The sequence below is a fragment of the Stenella coeruleoalba genome (assembly GCF_951394435.1).
Source record: "Stenella coeruleoalba genome assembly, chromosome: 11".
Lineage (NCBI taxonomy): Eukaryota > Metazoa > Chordata > Mammalia > Artiodactyla > Delphinidae > Stenella > Stenella coeruleoalba.
In genome coordinates this window covers 83,214,304-83,237,529 of record NC_137157.1, presented here as the reverse complement: position 1 = coordinate 83,237,529, position 23,226 = coordinate 83,214,304, and the positions used below count along the sequence as shown (strand labels likewise).

Sequence of the window (23,226 nt, the reverse complement as noted above, 5' to 3'; positions counted from 1 at the left end):
AGCAGGAATGCTAAGTGAAATCAATGTCTTGGATTTCCAGGCTGAGCTTGGAGGTCACAGCCACTCTATCATTTCTCAGCATTATCCTTTCTAGTGCACACACAACCCCCTCAAGCCTCCAACTGGCACACAGCAGATTGAAAACAGCATGCATCAGAGGACTCATGCTGTACAATTTTACAGTCTTTTGGAGCCCCTTCCCTTTGATTCCCCCCTTCCATTTTTTGCAAATTGCAAATAAGTTTTGTTTGTGTCCTTCTCTGGAGTTGTGAGTCAAAGGCAAATCTAGGAAGAAGGGCAGGCAAGAAAACCCAGAGAAAACGGTTGATTTTTGACAGCTGTCAATAAGATCATTTTCCTTACATCATCACCTAGATGTGGCTTATGATTCTATTCTTCTATTGAAAGTACAATAAAGGTACTTTCAACATAAGTCATCAGTTTGGCTTATGCCAGGTAGGTAGGCAGATAACACAAAGCTAAATAAAATAATTCTATTGTATAGTAAGACAGACATGAAAATCCATCAATAAAACACACAGAAAATGTCCCCAGGACACTAAGAATTGATTGTTTCAAAAAATATATATATATATATAATAATAAATGATAACAATTATATATAACTAAAATGGCTTTGTGAAGGCAAAATGTTTATTATACCATGTATAAATGTCAATTCCAGCCTCTAAGAAACTAAATTCATGTATTGAAATGAGACCTCTTTATTTATTGTTGCTTGTATTTTTTTAGCTATGTTCTTCATTAAAATGACAACAGTAATATTTATTGGTCTGGCTATTTTTAACCCACTAAATTTTACTGCTGAGCTAAAACACCAAGCACATTTAAGACACCTTTTCTGACAATAAGAATGGTGGCAGACAGTATGCTAGAAGACAATGAGCAAAGAAAGGACGTATTTTTATTAAATCGTGGCTGTTTCTTAAAAAGGGGCACTTTATTCTGGGTTAAACTTTTTATGTATTTTATAATAACTGTAGGTGGGAAAAAATACAACATCCATGGTTTTCTTAAACTTTATATGATAGAAAATTCATGAAGGCTAATTTTCCAAAAGTGAAATTTAGCGATAAACTATAAATATATTTTTAAAATTAAGTATAATCATAGCTTATAGAAACACAATCCACTTTTTTACTAGTACTAAATAAATGGAGGTGTTTAAAACCATAGAATATGGGAGAATTCTAACATTACTGAAATAATCAATCTCTGCATCCAGTCCGTGGAGGTCTATGAATGTCTGGAACCATATAGCTCATAAAGCAGTGTCCTAATCTTGGCCAACTTTCAGTCACTTTTACATTTGCCATGGTTACCTAAGAAAGTATTGTAGCAAGTGCTCAATAAACATTTGAATGTATGAATGAATGCATGAACAAATAAACAGATGCATAAATGGATGAGGCTGACATCAAAAGCTTCATGATTATTTGAGTTAAGTCATTTGGGGAGAAGATATTAACGATAAAAAGTAATTCTAGGAACCAGGAAAAACCCATTAGTCCTTTACAAGTGAACTATATATTATAAAATCATAAGATGAAACGTCCTAATGTAAAGCGTCATTATAAAACATGATGTGAAATCACATTAATAAGTCATGGGAAAAAACCCAGAATGATACCTCACAGAGTTACTTGTGTGCGACAATGACTATGCTGCTACAGCTATTTATTTTCCTCAGTGTTAGCCTGTACACGTAATACATTGAAACTGCTGGTCCATGGAGACACCAAAACATCACTGCTTTAAAATTAAATTATATTTAATAAATGTTATAATTATTACCAAGTTTTAAAAACATATGTTCTGCTGTGATCATGAAGAAAAGCAGACCAGGCCTTAGGTATACATCAAGCACAGAACATGCAAGGTCCATTACACAGCAGAAAGAGCTCTTAAAAGTGGCTTATGCATGTTTCCTAATATCACAGTAGTAAGTACAATGTTTTGCACTATACATTTGCACATGTTGCTGGTGAGGTCTAAGGTCCTTGTCCAGGTTCAGTTACAATTCCAGACGTATTTATATCTTACTATATAAAAACAGATTTGGAGGTTTTGGGGAGATAGAGGCTGGAGGACACTTTCCCAATCCATCTCTTCTCTTTCCCAATTTCTACTCTGGATTAATACACTGACTGTGAAAAGCACCTGCCAGGGCACTACGGAAGGAGTAAAAAAATTCTTGGATTGTTTTTTTCTTTTGCAGTACTTTCTAATTTTTTTCTCTGTATATTTTTTCAACCGTTGTGACTACTCTTAGCCCATTATTCTTTAGACATTTCAACATGAACTCATGAAACGAAGAGCAGAAGCAATTTTCTAGGTAATTCAGCAAAAGACAAAACAGTATTATTTTGGGGGTAAATTAACTGTTATCAGTTTTCTACTTAATATTTTCTAATTGTTAGAAAATGTGTGATTATTTCCCTGATTAACGTCAGGAAAAATTATTTTATGGTTACTCTTTTTACTTTTTCCACAGTAAGTTTAATATATTCATATACTATCATCTAGGTAAGATCTTAAAAATCACAAAGAAATTCAAATTAATTTTTCTGCTTCTCTCTTCTTCTGAGCCAAGAAACAAATTACCTGAAACTCTCCTGATCCTTTTCTACATTCTCTCAGGAAATGTTTATTTAGCTCTAAAAACAAAACTATTTCTAAACAGTCTTACTTTTAATACTAGTATTATCTTCCTATCTGTACACGATCATCTCATTGGCTGAATAATACATCGAAAATTATGTCTATACTATACCTCGTAATAATAGTTATTGATATTTATATAAAACATTTTCTGTATGCACTAATCATACTCATATATTAAGGTCTATTTCAGTTGCCCCTTCGGGAAACTCTTCCCAGATCTCTCACTGAAGGTAATAATCTCTTTGTCCTAATAACTTCCAATGCACTTTATCTGCAACTCCTTCTAAGACTTTGTATCGTAGAGGATGGGTATCTGTTTTATAAGACTGTAAAATTCTTGATGACAGCACACCTATCTTACAAATATTTGTGTCACTCACATTTCCTACTATAAATGCATGTTTGTTGAATAAACGAGTGACTAAATGTAGGTATGCAAATTTATAGGGACACCTTCCTTACTGATTCTACTAGACTATTATTTCCTTGGAGATCTAGAGTTTAGCCCAGTGGCTGGCACATAATAGATATTCAATAAATATCACTGAATGAAAAGTACACTCTAAATGTCAAAACATGTAGTTTCTTCAAAAGGGTACCTTGCTTTTGGGTGGTGGGCTGTTTGTGCTCTTGTCTGTGTGAATGCTGGTAGGAGATACAGCAGCACCAAGGTTGCCTTGGGGTATGCCTGGGAGCTTTCCTCCTGGAGATACCTGCATTGCAGCTAGCTGGGCAGCATATAACTGCTACAGAAGAGAGAGAGAGAGAGAGAGAGAGAGAGAGAGGGAGAGAGAGAGAGGGAGAGAGAAAAAATAAGGACTGAGTAATAAAATAAATGCACCTCTCAGAAAATACCTATAATAAGATGTGGTATTTTTCCAATTGGGTCTTTTTGTTTGTGCCCTGGAATATTTAAAGAAAGACACTGTCACCTCAACTGTCATGACTTACTTCTCAGGGGAGAAATGACAGATATGACACATAAGGAATTTTAGTTTCAGTATATACAGGGACTGAAAACAAGTAACAGTCATCCGTATTTACTCTTTGCCAACATCAGTGGAGGAAAAGTATATCATACTATATGGTTAATACCTTTATTTTAACCATTTAAAAATTTACACGGTGTGTTACAAAAGAATGAAGCTTCATACACCAAGTAATTTTCTTACTATCCATATGGGTTCAAGCCCTGTATGTTTCCTTTCTTTGACTTGCTGAAAAGGGCACCTGTAACATTTTTTTCTGATTATTAGCTGTGTAGAAATACAAAAAAGCCACTGGGAGGGAATGGAAGGGGACTATTTGAAGAACATTATCGGGTCAGTCTACCTCAGTTGATAAAAGTTAACTGGATGCTTGCCAGAATGCCACTTTACTTCATGATATATAAACACAGACAAACTTGAGATAATCTTGAGGATTAGGGTTTTAAGGAATACTATCTAAAGCACACACTCTTCGACTAAACCATCACATAGTAATTCTTATTAAATAACCAATAAAAATTCTTCAACAAATCAATTTAATAATAAGGGAAAATTTTACTTGATGATGATGGCCGTATCATGTAGTATCTTAAAACATGGAGGTTGCTTTAGATTCAAATAGTCATATCAAAGGTTTAGATTAATACTCTTTCATCTCCATTTAGCATTTTGTGAAAATCTGATTGAAGAAGCAATTATTTATATATACATATACAAATATTAATAAACGTATAGATATACACACATATATATACATATATATATGTGTGTATATATATTTAAAATACAACCCAATTTCTTATTTCTCTTTTGTCTTAAGGTTTCATGGATAGCATTTACTATGCAAGCTAGAACTTCCATAATAAAAAGACTGATGTTAAAGAAAAAAGCTCTCAAGGAAAAGTGCTGTGAAATAGTTCTCTGGATTATCTTGGTTTTTCTCTGAAAGGGAAATTTCAGAGAAAATTTCTGCTCAGGATAAGTCAGAGACTCTGATAAGTTGGGTCTCTCTATAAATGAAATAATGAAGACTGGCATTTATATACATGAAAATACATTTACATTTTTCAGAGTTTCTAGATGCTTTGTTCTAAATGAAAACAGGACATTAAAATTATTTTAAAAATTATAGCTTATTGTTTTATGTCAACTAATGCAAGATACATTCCAGACAAAAGAAACACCAGAGAAGTATATTTATACTATCAGTAATGACTGTCCCACCCCCAAAATTTTTTGGCATGCATTAGAATTATGTTATTTCTTACCCCAGTCAATCAGAAAGAATAAGATTTAATTCATAAGTCTTTAACAGATGACATAAAAAGTAAAAGGATATGATGTCAAATATGATGAGTGGGAGTGTACCATTTTCAAAGTATCAGAAATGATGCATTTCCCACACTTGGGTTAAAAACCTGTGTCTTAAATTCTGCAATTCACAAAGTAATTTCTTCCATCATCATCCTGAACTGTTTATGAAGCCATTAAGAAAATAACCAATAACCCAGGATATCACTTCGCAAATTAAAACTTTTTCCAGTGTACTGAATTTTAAAATATATGTATTTTAAAATACTGGCTGGATAACTATTTTACATATTGTAAATTTCACACTGTACTGTATATTATATCCTTGTCTTTAAAAATGATTCCAGTGCCTATTATTCCTAGAAGGTAACAACACATATTTCTGGTTTAGTATACACAAAATATAAAATTGTTCCATAATTACTAAAGATGACATGGGAAATTTTAACCTCTGTAGCTAAAAGGAAAAATGTGAACAAAATAGTTATTCAAAATTTGAATTTGATTATTAAAAAATTATTTCAAAATATTGAAAAAATATTGACTATTTGTATTAATTAGATAATTAAATAGATGGACCAGTCACTCATAAAATTAATTAAATGTTTATTTTAATTAATTTAATTAAATGTTTAAACATAAATCACTATAGATTCACAACTTCCAAAGAAGTATTAGAACTACTATTAGAAATAGAAGTATAAATATGTTCCCAAACACTTTCATGAATTTAAAGGTAGGAAATGGTATATACTTGGAATTAAAAAAAACATACATGTTCTTCCTTCATTCAAATAAATGCATTATTTTAACCTTTTAAATATGAAATTAAGGTTTACCTCAGTTAAATTATCCTAAAAAATTCCTTTGAGTAGAAAAGAAGATAAATTTGGAAAATACATGGGCCCATTTAAATACATATTTTTACTAGAACAGTATACTAATAACTGGTATTTTTACAAAACACAGAGAGTTAAAGTAATTAATGATGAAAAAGTCATAATCTTATTCCTCATTCAGTATGGCTAACATTAAGTAGCACTTCAATCCCCCCAATCTCGCATATCCCCTTCCTCATATTTGGCTTTCTCTATGCAAAGAGTTGATATATAGACCTACTTTTCCCCAACTGTGTTTAACTTTCCACTATTTCCAGATCATTACATTTCCCACCACACATATCTGATCTTCCTAGTTTGCCAAGGTTTGGAAGTAGGAAAGATCTATTTTCAATACATTATAATTTGTGTCAAATATATGTGTTCCTTAAATTTACATTATATTACAGAAGCATAAAAAGGCCTCAAGTCTCAGAGAATCTAACATACTTTGGGTCTGCACAAGTAAAATAAAGCAGAAATTTTAATACTGCTGGGATCTAATTTGGCCATTCACAAGTTAAAACAAATTTTCAGTAGATTTAAAGAAGCTGACAGTGGTTTTCATACCTGGTTATATATCAAGGGTAGGCACCTTAGAAACTAAATGCTGCTGAGACTTATTTTAATTCAACCTTTCAAAAAATTAAATCCATTTGTCTATCCATTAAGATGTGCGTTGACTGATATTAAAACAAGAAAGTCTAGAGATGATTAGTATTTTATTTCATTTATTAAATGTTCTTAAACCAGAATCAAGAATCATGTAGGTATCTGTACTGAGAGAGGTCTATAATCTCAGAATCACTGGCTGACCTTGGTGAGTGGGAAGGGGCATGAAATTTGTGGGGACTGGAAAGCCACCTGAAGTAACAAGCATCCTGTGAACTATAGAACTCATTTACATATTATGTACATATATAATTATAGTCACTTGCAATTATATATAAATAAAAATGTTTAAACAAAAACCTTGTTCACATTTTACTTTAAAGGATAGTAGAGAGGGGCTTCCCTGGTGGCGCAGTGGTTGAGAGTCTGCCTGCCGATGCAGGGGACATGGGTTCGTGCCCCGGTCCGGGAAGATCCCACATGCCGCGGAGCGGCTGGGCCCGTGAGCCATGGCCGCTAAGCCTGCATGTCCGGAGCCTGTGCTCCGCAACGGGAGAGGCCGTTGCCCGCGTACCGCAAAAAAAAAAAAAAAGATAGTAGAGAAAACCCAGAGTTAAATATAAGGTGTATTACGATAAATGTACTTTTATGAAAAACAGTCAAGTTGTTCTTAACATCAGAAAGAAGTTGAGAGATCCTAAACGTAAAAAGCTGAAGATTAAGGAGAACACTCAGGGCATGATGTTAACCAGACTAACAGAATAACACTTTTTTACCTTGAAGAATAATCTGACCCTTATCTTGAAACGGATATGTTAGGGGTTTGGTTTGATCTCCAAAACTCCCCAACCCCACAGAGCATTAGGTTTTCTATTCTTTATATTACTTAAAATATTGCATTCTCATTCCCTTTCCCTTCCTCCATCCCTATACCTACTTCAGACAATTTTTTTCTTTTCTTTTCTTTTTTTTTTTTTGTGTGGTATGCGGGCCTCTCACTGTTGTGGCCTCTCCCACTGCGGAGCACAGGCTCCGGACGTGCAGGCTCAGCGGCCATGGCCCACGGGCCCAGCCGCTCCGCGGCACGTGGGATCCTCCCGGACCGGGGCACGAACCCGTGTCCCCTGCGTCGGCAGGCGGACTCTTAACCACTGCGCAACCAGGGAAGCCTGATTTTTTTCTTTTTTAATGGAGACAATCACATACAATTAGGTTGGAATCTATTCATTGGTTACTTAGGGTCTTGGTGCTAATGTGCTCATAAGTATGTTTCTATATATCTATCTATACATATAAGTAACTCTCTCTTTTGTCTCAAACTGTTCCTTAAAACTACATCTTTGTCTCTTCAGCATTTTAAGCTCCTTCAAGGACCATTTCTACTTTTAGAGGGACAGTTAAAAGGAAGGCAAACCACAATTCTAACCCCAGCTCTGAGCTAGTGACCTTGGGTGACCAATCTGAACCACAATTCCTTAATCTGCAAATTCAGGGATAAATAAAACTGACCTTGCATGGTTGCTGTGAGAAATACATCACATACTGTGCATAAAACACTCACTTCATCAATAAGTAACAGTTATAATTATTAATGGATTAATTATACCAAGTAAGAACTAGGTAATATTTACGTGCTAACCTCCTACTACCGACTCTGGACTGTGCTAGGTACAGTGGGGGACACAGAAAATGCATAAACATAGTTTCTTCCCTAAGTCAACACTGGTACACATAAAATATTGAGAATATAAGTGTACTATATGTAACTATATGCCACTGTTAAAGGCATGACAAAAAAGGAAATGAATCAGTGCATTCTGATATGCTTTCATTATAGAGGTGTAGCTAAGCTGAGCATAATAAAAGAGGTGGCATTCTAGGGAGGGAGCACAATCTAAAGCCAGGCACAGGAGCAGGAACGACCTGGCTGTTGCAAAGGGAATAGAGAGGATGGTGTGGAACAGTAGGTGAGAGAGTAGGTGGTAGACAGGACAGTGACCTAATTGAGCCCAAACCTTGGGAAGAACAAAACAGTACTGGGTGCAGGCTATGTTCAACTTACAGAAAATCATGAAATATAAGCAAAAGAGTTTAAATTTAATATGTAGAGAAGAGAAAGCCACTGAATGTTTGAGAGCAATATATATATCTTAAGCTAAAACATATATATTGTCTTAGTTAAGATAAAGACAAGAGTAATATCATTTATGAGGTTATCAAAATTTAGCAGCAGTAATTTGAATGATAGTTTGAGTTGAAGTAACAGTTGTGAAAATGAAAAAGGAAAAAAAAAGATTCTATGATCTGAGTGAAGAGTGCTAACACACTGCACAACCGCTTAATACTGTTTTTGCTAAATTAATTGTTTAAAATTATTTTATAAGTAGGATCATTTTCTCCAAATGAAATTTCATGTCAAACACTGATACATAGAGAGAAAAAAGAGGTGTACTATAACTATAAATGAATTTTACATATTTTAACATTTAATTAAATGAGACCAATGAGGTTGTTTTAACTATCCCAAGAATTTAAAGAGGTACAGGGCTGAAAGTTGAAGCCCTTCATCACACGTGGTGATCAAGAAAGCTCTCAGAAATAAGTAGTAGTCACTTCTAAACTCTCACCTAAGCAAACACATATAGACCTAAATCTTCAAAAAGAACGTTACAGAGGTAAAAACTCCCTTGTTAATAGCATCTTGAAGTTCCAATATATGTACAGAAATGGGAGGTGATTTTTTTTTAAGTGTAGTAACTGAAATCTGGCAATAAAAGTTAATATGTCTACAATGTGTTAACTGTTTTGATTAGAGATTTTAAAATGTGTGTGTTGTGGCTTATTACGATTTTAAAAGTTGATAAATGTGTACTTCTAAAGTTTAAATCTAACCTGAGAGATTTATGTTAGATATGATGTATATGAAAAGCATGTTTGTTTTTTTAAGGGAGGGGACAAGGAATAACATTTGTGAGGAAAAAATTCAGAAAGCAATTTCAAGGCTCCATAAGTGTTATCCTTATGGCTTAATTTCAGCTTCCTAATGTAACTTAAATGTGGAGTTTAAAGAGAAACTAATGTACTGAAGAAAATCTTTCAAAACATATCAGCATGTTTCAATGTAAATAAATTTGCTTTGCACATTATTTTTCATAATGTTTCTTCACAGAAAATTATCAGAGCAACTTGAGTTAAAACATGGACTTCTTGCTCTAATACTGTCAGCTCTTCTTTTTGAGGTTATTCGAGCATATTGCATGAAAAACACAATAGGCCTTAAATTTGTTGGATTCCAGGGCAAAAGTGCAAATAGAAACTCATATGCCAAATATATATAAATGTACAATTTACAAATCTAGCTAATGATGTGTTTAATAAAATATGGTTCATTTCCCCATCTGGACAAACACACCTTCAAAATAGCTGGGTGCAAATGAATACCAAAATAACATACCACTTCACAATCCGTTAGGACAGCTATTGTCAAAAAAACCTGAACATAACAAATATTAGTGAGGATGTAGAGAAACTGGAACCTCTGAGATTTTCTGCTGGGAGTATAAAATGGTGTAACTACTTTTGGAAAACACTATGGCAATTCCTCAAAAAATGAAACAGAATTACCAAATGATCCAACAATCCCTCTTCTGGGTATATATTCCAAATAATTGAAAGCAGGGCCTGGAACAGATATTTGTACACCCATGTTCACAGCGGCATTAGTCACAATAGCCAAAAGGTGGAAGAGATCCAAGTGTCCATCAAGGGGGGCATGGATAAGCAAAGTGTGTCATATACATACAGTGGAATATTATTCAGCCTTAAAAAGTAAGGGAATTCTGACAAATGCTAACACGTGGATGAACCTTGAAGACACTATGCTGAGTGAAATAAGCCAATGATAAAAGACCGAATATTGTATGATCCCTCTTACATGATGCATCTAGAGTAGTCTTTTTTTTTTTTTTTTTTTTTTTTTTTGCGGTACACGGGCCTCTCACTGTTGTGGTCTCCCCCGTTGCGGAGCACAGGCTCTGGACGCGCAGGCTCAGCGGCCATGGCTCACGGGCCTAGCTGCTCCACGGCATGTGGGAAGAACATGTGGGACCTTCCCGGACCGGGGCATGAACCCGTGTCCCCTGCATCGGCAGGCGGACTCTCAACCACTGCGCCACCAGGGAAGCCCCCTAGAGTAGTCGTTTTTATAGAGACATAAAGAGCGGTGGTTCCCAGGAGCTGGGGGTCGGGTGGGGAGACGGGAAGGGATGTAACTGCTTAATAGGTACAGAATTTCAATTTGGGGAGATGAAAAAGTTCTGGAGGTGGATGCTGATGATGTTTGCACAACAATGTGAATGCACTCAATGCCAATGAACTGGACATTTAAAAATGGTTAAGATGGCAAATTCTATGTTATGCGTATTTTCGCCTACACACACAAAAATGATGTGGAGGGCAGATGTGAATTTCGATTCCTGCTCTCCTTGGTGTTTTAAGACTAGACCCACAGCCTGTGCTCCTGTTCTTACCCCCAGCTCCATTCAAGAGAAGATGAATGGTTTTGCCCTAGATGGGATACCTTTCTTGGCTGTGACTATCTTCTAAAGCGTTGCTAAGGTGGGGCCCAGCTGCAGCCCTGCTAGATAGGCGTCTTCAAGGAAGGTGTAAGAGAAAGTTAGAATGGAAAGATATTCCAGGTAAGTGAACATAACATGCAAAGTCATAAAGTTAACTTTTAAATCCACCAACAAAATATATTTAAGTATTTAAGGTTTTCCTATACACCATAGAGGGAACTTTTAAGAGAAACTTTCCTCTTCCCTTTTTAAAATAAAAGTACACACTCCTTCTACTTCCCCTGGGTTAGATGTGAGGCTATCTTCTTTTGCAGTCAACACTACTGGGGCAGGGCTGGAGGAGACTGAAGAAAAAGAGATCTGGCTTCTTCCGTTTAGCATGTTTTTGAGGTTCCTCCATGTTGTAGCACGTATAAGTAGTCTGTTCCATTATATTGCTGAATGGTGCTCATTTGTATTGATACACCATATTTGTTTATCCATTTATCCAGTTGATGGACATTGTTTGTTTCCAGTTTTAGGCTATTATGAATAGTCCTGCTATGAGTGTTCCAGTACAAGTCTTTGTGTGTTTTCATTTCTCTTGGCTACCCAATTCCTAGGATTGGATTTTGCTAGGTCTTATGGTAAGTTAATGTTTACTTTTTCAAGGTACTGCCAAACTTTCTAAAGAACCTTTCTGCATTCCCACTAGCAGTGTATTATCATCAATACTTGGTATTGTCTGTCTTTCGATCATAACTATTCTAGTAGAAGTGAAGTGGTATCTCATTGTGGTTTTAATTTGCATTTCCCTGATGACTGATGACATTGAGCATCTTTTCACGTGCTTACTAGCCATTTCTATGTCTTCTTTGGTAAAATGTCTATTCCGATCTTTTGCTCTTCTAAGAAATCGGGTTATTTTATTGTTGAGTTGTAAGAGTTCTGGACATCTGAATTCAATTTTAAAGAGTAAAACCTATCAGAGAGACTGTGAGGGTCCAGTTTAATAGCAGTGTATAGCTATTATCAAAAGGTCCATAATGATGAACAATATAATGACAATAATAAGTACCAGAAATAAACATATTTTCCTCTTATATAATTTTTATATACTTACACAATAATTTAAAAAGTTTTTAATTTTCAAAAATCCTAGTAGAGAAGTACAATACCGATTGTAAAGGACCCTGCACTCTTTGTACCCATCAAGGAACACTAGCATATCAAAGTGAGCTCTGAAAGCTGATGACTTTTTTTAACCACTAAGGGGACTGCTGGAAGAAACGGAGACTAGACAGAGTTGACAGACAGCTCTAAAGACTGAGACTCTTCGTCAAGTCTGTGTTGAGGGTGAAAGGCTTGGGGAAGGGAGTAGATGGTTAGAGCTCTCTTCTACACTCCTTGGTGGTATGTAAGTGGGGTGGGGGCTGGAGGGAGTGAAGCATTTCTCCTGTTGCTTCTCCAGATCTCCCGGAGACCATGGGAGAAAGTGACTGGGAGAATCACAGGTGCCGGAGGAATTTGGGAGGCATTTGCAGTTCATCTCCCATCCGGCATTGCAATTGAAGAGTTATTCTCAAGGGAGCAAAGGGAATGATAGTCTGGGTATAGCAGGGACTGGAGTCACTTGGAGAAACAAGTTCAAGTAAGTACATGCAATGTGGAAGATCCAGGATCTTGTGTATTTGGACACAATTCCTAAGGAAACGAGGAAAAGAAAGAAACATATCAAACTGAAAGAGTAAGTAAATTCAGACCTAGTACAGATTTGTGGAAATGAAGGATAACTAATGGTATATCGATGGTGCATAATTTAAAAAAAGAACCATCCGGAGCTGTTGGAATGTAAGAGTTTCAATAGCAGGTTAAGCAAGGGAATGACTTGAGTGGATAAAGTCTCCGAAAGGCTGGATGGTCAGCGGACACACAGAGATGAGTTCAGGATTGCAGGAAGACAAGCCAAAAGGGGAAAACAATTGTCATCCACTTCAGAAAGGAATGTTTTGCCTTTAGAGAAAACTGGTGAGCCACTTGTAGGACCTGCCTGAGGAAATATGGGGCTGCCTGCTAGGGCCTCCGAGGCAGAAACTACTGCTATTATGACGCACATCTCCTTAAATACATCACTCCTGGGTGATATGTCTTGGCAAAGTTATAATACAAAAGTAAAATATTATGTCTGGCTATAGTGTGGTTTTACTATTAAAAAGCTATAGTAAATACATGTACAAAAGTGATATTATCTATGTAAAGCTGCCATCACCAAATATTAATAATACATAGACAATCTTTATTATTTTATTCCAAATTCAGATCCACTCAGTGTGATACTTGGAATACGGAGCTATCAGAGAGGGATGTAGTGTTGAGAGGGTGTGAACACGGCATCCTGCTAAAAATTAAAGAATACATTTGAACTTATTTAAACCTGAAGACTTTTTTCACAGGTATGATGCTCTCATGCTGTTTCTGTCACACTGCAGATACTGAAGCAGATAAATAAGAAACACTTCAAATGAAATAGATTTTAAAGGGCTTTCTTCATTTTATTACACACCAATAAACCTTGAATAGCTAGAAAAACATTTTGACTTTTATAATTGAAGCAGTTCCTTAAAGGACCAGATATATTTGCAAGAGTCATGCAAGAAAACACCAACTGAGAGTTTCTCTCTCTCTCTTTCTCACTCCTTCCTCGTTTTTTCTACTCCACAAGCCATCTTCATATACTGCACAGTAATCCATTACAATATGTTCCAACATCTGCCTCCCCATATGATGTATGACCTATTCGATTGACCCTTTTTATGCCACTCCAGACTTGCTGTTCATTACTGTGGGAGGATGAATACTCCGCAGCTATTCCTGAGGTCACCAACCAGTAAGTACACCTCCATTTGGCAAGGTAAGGAGGACACTGGCTGGAAAGCTCTTCAGATCTTTTCTAGATCAGTGACTCTACTCCTATCTTTAATTAGTTTAACTTATGGGAATAAAACACTGCTGAAATTCCTTTCAAAGTAACAATAAGCACAGAAATGCTTGTTTACTGGGGGAAAAAATCTTTTGCTACCAAGAATTCATTATTAAATATAGAAAAGCTGAGTATTATCAGAAAGAATTTTAAAGCAAACACTTATCTTTGGCTAAGTTCATAAGTGTGAAATCATTGTTCGTGTTATCTCCATAGGTTGGGGGGGAGGGTGTATAACAGTAATCAAAACATTAAAAACACTGAGGATTTTAACTCAAAACAAAAAGTAAATGAGTGTTAGTTCACATTAAATCAGACTATATATGTTATTTTGTATATTATAAAAAACAGACTCACTTCCAGAATGCATACTTGCTGAATGATTAAAAATATTTGGCGTATTTGGGAGAGGAAGTGCAATATCTATGATTTCCTCAGTGACTATGATGCACCACCCACTTTGCTATTAGTCTTTATGCTATTTCAGGGATCACCATAACAATTCTGTGTGTTCAATGGGGAGGGTGAAAGCTCATAAATTGCCCGAGGTTAAGTAACTAGTAGTGTTAGGAGTCTGAGTATCCCTTAAAATTCTCTTTTCTATTACGTACCACATAAATTTACCATATACATAGCAATGTTACAGTGTGAAGGTGCTTTCCAAACCTCAACTTTCCTTGATGAATTTATCTCCCTCTACCCCACTGGGATTCCCCTACCTGCTGGCCACTGGTAATAAGGTTTTTCCTAAGCTCTGAGTCAAAGATAGTTTCCAAGACCCGGGGTTAAAGGCTTCAAGAGTAAAAAACTTCTTTAATCTCTAGCGACAGAACTCTACCTTCCCTGAAAAAAGCGCACAACCATTAAAGATTTTTTTTTTTTTTCTTTAGTTGTACTGCTAGTACTAATAGACAGCACATGTGATGGGTTAAATTTAAAAAGACTTCTTCCTATGGATTTTCCCCTTATGTTTTCCTTCATTTCTTTCATTGTAAACCATTAAGATTAAGGAAATATTGCATATTAAGTAGTGTTGGTTATTTGAGTCCATAACATTAAGATGAATTAATCTCAATTTCAAGAGAAATTGCATACAGAACGGTAACGGCAGCAGCAAAAATAATCATAGTAGCTAGAGTTTACAGGGAGCTTACTGTGTGCCAGGCCCAGGCCATATCTCTCTGAACCTTCTCAACAACCTTAGGAAATACATTATTATTTTGTGGAGGAGGACACTAAAGCACAGAGAAAGAAAATGTCATTTGTCCGAAGTCACACAGGTAAGCTGAGGTTAAAATCCAAGTCTTTTAATAGAGTTTATAACTCTTAACCTCTATGCCTTATGAAGCTCTTTTCCGGTCATTCTGATATAGTAGTAGGGTCTGGGGCTTTGAAGCAAAGAGATGAACAAGTCTGGGGAGGGCAATTTTAATAGTACTTCTGACAGAGACTGGGCTCTTCTGATAGTAACTACATTACTGCAGATGTAGGGCAGGAAGGAATTGAGAAGTACCCGAGAACATTTTTCCTAGCATTTTCATCCTCCTCCTTCCACTTGGCCACTGCCAGTAAATATTGTCTCAGTTTGGTTTTCTTCTCAACTCATGGTGCTGGGAAAACATTTAAGAGAGAGCTATAATATGGTCAGACAGACCAGGAAAGGCTTCCCTATAAATATGATTAGTTAGAAATCAGAAGGATGAGATGATGTAACTACATACATGGAGCAGGAAGGAGTGTTGGCAGACGAACCTTGTGGTAGAAGAGAACAAGACAAATACAGGGCCTTGGAAGGTCAGTGAGGCTCCAGTGTACTGTGAGAGGTGTTTGGAAAGGTAGGTGGGAAGCTAGAACAGTTCAAAAAGAGGAATGATGTAACAAGATTTGCATTTCCACAAGGTTGGTCTCGGTATACAATAATATGAAGAACTGATTGGAAGGATTTGGTTCACCTATAACCCACTTTTACCTAGAATGATGTTGACCTAATCACTTATTTTTACATGATTTAAAATTGATTCAAAATCAATTATAGAATAAATCTGGATATAAAATTTTCAACATTTTGAGTCTCATCCTTATTTAAATATTTGCTCTTTTCCATATAATTTATACTAAGAATTTAATTATATTTTAAAAACTGTATTTTGCTTCAATTCCTTGATTTTTCTAGACCATTTAAAAAAACATAAGAAAAACATATTTAAAATTGGCTACTATTTGCACTACCCAAATCACATATTACTCTTAAATCAATTAAAATAACAAAAATACACCTGGCATTTAGAGTGTATTTCGAATTTCATTAGCTCCTCTGATCACAAAAGCCTTCCTTTTCAATTGTGCAGGACATATTTCTCATATATCATCAAAGTAGTTCACAGAAATAATCAGTTGTAACTCCTGTTTTCCTGACTGAAATTGATTGATTCATTCAATATTTATTTATTTGGGTACCTATTATGCCCCAAGCACTATTCTAGACACTTAGAACACATCAATGAACAGAGATCTCTGCCTTAATGAAAAGAATTTTAATGTTTTTCCCCAAGGAAAATTATAAGACTTAAATCTTCTGTTATATCTGTCCAGTAGTTATCTAATATTTCTCCATATGACACTATATATTACTTATGGTTATTATAATTGGTAATTTATATATCCTTGATTCTTAACATTTTAAAATATTGTCTTTGAAAGAACTGAAGTCATTCTTAAAAGTAATGATTGAGAGATACACGCTACAACACTGATGAGCCTTGAAAACATTATACTAAGTGAAATCAGCCAGACACAAAAGGATGGATATTGTATGCTTCACTTATATGAGGCACGCAGACTAGGCAAATTCATAGAGACAGAAAGTGGAATAGAAGTTACCAGGGGCTGCGGCAAGGCGGGGGGGAATGGGGAATGGGGAGTTATTATTTAATGGGTACAGAGTTTCCATGGGATGATTAAAAAGTTCTGGAAATAAATATTGTTGGTGGGTATACAATACTGTGAAGGAATTTAATGTTACTGAATTGTATACTTAAAAATGGTTAAAATGATTCATTTTACTGTTCTCTATATTTTACCACAAAAAAAAGTATATGACTAAGTGGGCAATAGAAAAATTGCTATATGCCAGTACCACATTAAGCTTCATTTCTTTAAAACAATTTTTCTCCTAATTTGTTCACATGTGTTGGTTCATCTTGTAAATTAACTGAAGAGAAAAGATTTAAATGGGGTAAGGAATATTATTTTAAAGTAAAAGGAGATGGGAAATATTACATTCTTCTAAAAAATATTTACTAAAAATCACCCTAGGCTTTGGCAAACAAATATAAAGCAAGAAGAAACAGCACCTGATTCTAAATCAACCAAATCCAGTAATGCCCCTTTCAAAGTAATGGCTGCTCTGAAACAGCAGCTACGAGATCGCGTCGACACTTCACTGACTTTGCAAAAAGCACAGTATTTGCCAGTCCTACTGTAAAAGATAGTTCTCTCTTCACTTTCCCCACCTATTCCAAAGCTAGCTTCTTTTTCATATCCAGATGACTGTTTATGAGCTCAGTCCTGTTTCAACTGTCACTCTTTACATCAAGGAAAGATAGATGGGACACACCAACCCCAACCTAAATGACCTTTGGATGTGACAAGAGTTTTAGGTCAGCCTTGCTAAATGGAGGCCTTGGTGTATCGAGACATGCCTTGGGGTGAAATTTACAGTGAATTTATTATCTCCCAATGCCCTTTGGACTGCTTCCCACCATCAAACACCATGGCAGCACTTGGAACAGGAAGAAATACATTAACTGGAATCTGATCGTTTTAAAAGGTTACAGCTGCCCAAATATAATTTAATTTCATACTTGCCCTTTGAGGGTTTGGTGTATATTTTCATTTTATGACTGCAAATGATAAAGCTCTTAAGATTCCAGGCAATAAAAAGAGGAAAAAAAAGTATTTTAAGGGTTAGAAGTCTATTCAGTTCATATTCAATGAATGAAGTGACAAATTAGCTTTTTTAAAAAAATCTAACATTTCTCTTTTTTATCTGGACCATCTTTTATTCTTCTTCTGATCCTACACTTCGACGTTTGGTTGAAATCAATATGTGAACACCAGCCTCAAATCTCAGCCAGCTTAAAAATTAAAAGGATGATTTAAAAAATGAAGATAAAGTCAATCTGATTTAAAGTGAAAATAGTTTAGTATAGGAAACATATATTTTTCATTAGTGTTTCCTCTCACATAATTGGGAAGATTTTCCCATTAAAGTATGTCAACATCAAATTGACTTACCATTGATCCAGTACTTTTCTAGTATATCACACTTTCCACAAACTTTAATGAAAGATTCACAAAACCCTCTATAAACGCCACATCACAGCCTTATCAATTTAATTAGTAAATACTATTACTATTATTTTATCAACTGAGAATAAGAGATATGGTGTTACTAATGCAATAGAATTAATCAGAAAAAAGTCAGACACAAAATTCAGATAAAATCACCTATAATTTATTATTTTAAGACATCAAAACAAAAAACAAAACAAAACCCAACTCTTACTCTTTCCCTTTAACTCAATACTTCACCAGAGACTTAACGGTTTTTTAAATATCAATCCAATAGAGTTTGAGGCAACACAGTATTTTGGATTCACTGTTTGTAATGAGAAAAGCCACACTGGTCAAAGGCAACTTAAAACTGTGTGTGTGCAAATGTGCATTCGTTCACCATTCTTTAGTTGAGTCAACAAATATCTCTTGAAAGATACTGAGCTAGTTCATGTGAAGCTTACACTTTTAAAAAGATTTTTCATATTATTTTAAGAGGGTACTCCTAATATATGAACAGCAAAGAAACACTCAGCATTTAAGTATTATAAAACTTAAACAAATAATTATAAATATTAACATTTTTATTAGCAAATTTTAATTTCATGTTGACATGTCACTGTTTCAAAAGTATTTTGCATAGCATTTAAGCTGCATAACAATCCAGTGGGGCAGGTATTAATATCCCCATTTACAGATTATGAAAATGTAGCCTAGCAAAGTTAAGGAACCTGCCCCGGGTAGCAAATCTAGTGGTTACTGAGACTGAAATGCTCTGTATGGTAATGGGAAACAGTACTTATTCTTTTACTCATTTGTTCAATTATCCCTCTTTCAGTCAACAAATATTAATGAAAGGCCCACCTAAAGTGAGAAAAATGAAAAGGCAAACATTATTCAGGAATCAATTAAAAGGCTCTTACTCTCCTTTCTCTAAAGAAGATATAGAAATGGCTAATAAAGCACATGAAAAGATGCTCAACATTACAACCCATTAGGGAAGTGCAAACCAAAATCACAATGCGATACCACCTCAAACCCATTAGGATGGCTATTATCAAAACAAACAAACAAAAACACAGAAAATACCAAATGTTCATGAGGATGTGGAGAAATTGGGACCCTTGTGCATTGCTGGTAGAAATGTAAGACAGTGAAGTCTCTAGAAAACATTATGTCAGTCCCTCAAAAAATTAAACATAGAATTACGATATGATCCAGCAGTCCTATTTCTGGGGATATACCCAAAATACTTGAAAGCAGGGACTAGAACAGCTACTTGTACATCCATGTTCACAGCAACATTATTCACAATAGACAAAAGCCCAAATATGTACCAACAGATGAACTGACAAACAATAGAATATTACTCAGCTTTAAAAAGGAAGGAGATTCTGACACATGCTACAACATGGATGAACCTGAAGACACTGTGCTAAATGAATAATCCAGACACAAAAGGCCAAATATTGTAGGAGTCCACTTATAACGAGGTATCTTGAATAGATAATTCATAGAGACAAAAAGGAGAATAGTAGTTATATCAGGGGCTAGGGGTTTGAGAAAATCAGAAGTTACTGTTTAATGGGTATGGACTTTCAGACTGAAATGATGAAGTAGTTCTGGAGATGAGTAGTGGTGATGGTAGTACAACACGTGAATGTACTTAATGCCATGGAACTGTACCCTTAAAAATGGTTAAAATGGCAAATTTTATGCCATGTATATTTTACTACAATAAAAATAAATATATGTAAGATTAATAAAAACTTGCAAGTTTTGGGTCACAATCAAAAATTTAAAAATAAATTTAAAAGCAGAAAATAAATACTTAAGCCATTACTCCAACAAAATAAGATGAGAAATTAATATAAAGAAAAAAACAAATGTTTTTTCTCTTGAGTATGAACTAAGAAATGTTGGATTCAAGGACAGTAGACAGAGCAGAAAGCCATATTAAAATGGAGGGAGTGAAAGAACAGCTATTGAACCGTAAGAGAGCTGGCTTCTCTTGGCTTCAGCTGTCCTGCCAGCCAGGCTGAGACTTCCTGGGCAGGAGATAAGAGAATTCCTTTCCTAGGTGGTCAAAGAGACCAAGGGAATTTGGGGGGTAATAGAACTGTCTTGTGTCCTGATGGTGGTGGTGGTTAAAACTCAAAGAACTGTATAACCCAAATATAGTCAAATTTACTGCATGTTATTTTTATAAATTAAAAAGTAAAAAATACAATCACACATACGAAAAAAGTATCTTATTCAACAACTCTGACTTATAATTCTTAAACATTTTGACCTTCCTTCTCAAGAAAATATCAGGAATAGTGGGATTTGCTAACACTGTAAATTATAAAGATTTTAAAAAACACTGCAACATTTAGACTTGATCTTTTTTTTCTGGCTTTACTCTTTTTTTTTTTAATTGGAGTATAATTGCTTTACAATGTTGTGCTAGTTTCTGCTGTACAATGAAATGAATCAGCTATATGTGTACATATTATCCCCTCCCTCTTGGACCTCCCTCCCACCACCCCATCCCACCCATCTAGGTCATGACAGAGCACTGAGCTGTATCTCTAATATGTCCATATATGTATAAAGAATGGACACTAAATGGTGTAAGTGTGCAGGAGAGCAGGTAGCCAGGGGTCACCACCCATGATCTGAGATAACAAGACTATAAAATACTGATAGTAGACTATTAAACAAACAAGGTGAAAAGCAATTCTCTCCATTTCAGCTGATGCTAAGAAACCAATTGTGCAGTGCTTTCTCAGTATAAAAATAAAGAACTGTTTCCACCTCTTTGTTTTTCTTTTCCAAGAGAACTCACACTTTTTTCCTAATCTCTGGAGAGTGGGTGAAAATCAGACTGTTATTAGTGTTATGGTCTCAATGAAAGCCCCCATCATTGATGTGTTCATGGCATTATTGACTTTATTAATAGAGAAGATGTATTATGGATGAAAATATCTCTAGGCTAGTATCTTCTAAGAGCATTTAGAATGTTATCAAATCTATTTGGACGTAAAAAAAAAAGGCCCAGATATATTTTCCTCTGATAGCCTCAATCCTTGCCATTTTGGTATTCCCAATTAAAACTCTTCACTCATCTGCTCATATCTGGATTGCTATTATAATTGTTTAACTAATAAGCAAATAGTTCTAAAGGAGATAGTACCTCCATTTTTCACTATTGTGGGAGAATAAAAAAGTAGCTAGAGTCCCAGATTTTGGAGAACAAGAGAGAGGAGGGAAAAACTGAAGAATAGAGAAAAGGGGAAGACTCGTAGAGAAGGATTAACAGAGGGGGCAACTAAAAATGTAGAGAGGAAAAGTTAAAGAAAGAGGGGAAAAAAGGAAGACATAAAAGTAAAAGAGAGAGAGAGAAAAAGATTTTCAATAGGAACAGAGGTAGATTTTTAGAAGTAGCTTCCTGTTTTTAAATATTTAGCATCCTTAAGGATTAAAAAGTTTATAGTGCCCAACCAGTTGGCTGTGTACTTCAAAATAACACAGCATTCTGATTACTGCTATGAAGCTGTTTTATGTCAAATTGTTACTTATTTGTTTATTTCCACATAGCCCTTCTTTTCCTGGGTGTAAGCACGTTGTTAGGTTGTCTATTGGGTAGTCTAGCCCTGGTCTGACCTGCTCATCTTCCTTCTCCTTCCATGGAGATGTAACAGGAATAATGAAACTTCCTATTTCTTGCCTAATTAGATCTTCAGTGCTAGCTTGACTATTTTCAGGTTTCTAAAGCATTTCCTTTGAATGCCTCAGGCCAATGGTTACTTCAGCACCCTTCTCTCATATTTTCTTTGACAGTACATGAATAAATGTATCAGGAATCAGAGAAGTCCACTTGTAAGGTGCAAAGACTCCTTCTGGGGATTTCTGAGGCTCGTGGTTACTTTCATAGTGCTTTGTTTCATTTCCTCCCTTCTTCCATGATATATAGGTAGAACAGCTATACTTATCTGTATTTTAAAAACAAGAAAACTTGAGAGCTGGCCAGATTAAATGACTTGAGACCAGACTCACATATCACTTCAGAAGCAAGTTGAGAGCAGGACCCTTGTTTGTTAATCCCTTATTTGTTGAACAGTTTGGGAAGTTAGAGGGATCATGATATACCAACAGCTTTGCATGCCTTTATTATGCCCTAACCATCCAGCCCTGCTGTAAAACTCTCCCCATTACAATAAAACACTGTAAATTTCCAATAACATACAGCTTTCCCTTCAAAGGGAAAAGTTTGTTCCATTCACAAATAATTGTCAATGTCATAAAAGCAAAGATGCTCTAGTAACTCTTATGGAATGGAAAGAAATAGGGAGATACATTCTCTTCGTTTTTAGGAAGAATTGAAACAGTTTTTTTGTGTAGTCTTACATGTAGAACAAAGGTTTTTATATTGAAAGCATATTTTACTTTCATAAAGACTTTCGGCTTGCATTAAACATGGGGGAATGGCTCTCAAAGAGTGCATTCAACCCCAAATTAAATTGAGATGGATTTCTCAATTTGCCATACACCTCTGTACTATAGAACATAATTGCTATATCTTAGAAAAATACTTGCTAACTTGAAATATGGAAGAATTTATTAGGCTCATTTCTGACAGTGGAGAAATCCCTGAATACAGGATATAACGACAAGGATGATAGCAGCTAATGATGGCTGAATGCTTATGCTATACTAAGCATATTGTACATACTATCTCATTTAATCCTCACAACAGCTTTATCATGTAGGAACAAAATTATCACATTTCACAAGGGAAGAAACTGAGACTAAGAGGTATTCAGGAGAGCTCAAGCTCATAACCCATCATACTATAAGTTCCATTTAAATATTATTTGTTTGTAAGATTTACTTTA

At 35.3% G+C, this 23,226-nt stretch overlaps 1 protein-coding gene across 14 annotated transcripts in view; it reads right to left on the bottom strand.

The window, feature by feature from the left end:
* Positions 1-23,226, bottom strand: part of SOX5 (SRY-box transcription factor 5) — a 993,819-nt gene that overhangs the window by 71,939 nt on the left and 898,654 nt on the right. For 12 of the 14 annotated variants that reach the window (XM_079938029.1, XM_079938030.1, XM_079938035.1 and 9 more), the window contains one exon: positions 3,285-3,431. The exons of the other annotated variants lie outside the window; for them this stretch is intronic. In XM_079938029.1, the coding sequence (XP_079794155.1) occupies positions 3,285-3,431 (147 nt within the window). The remainder of the gene's footprint in view (positions 1-3,284; positions 3,432-23,226) is intronic. 14 annotated transcript variants of the gene reach the window in all.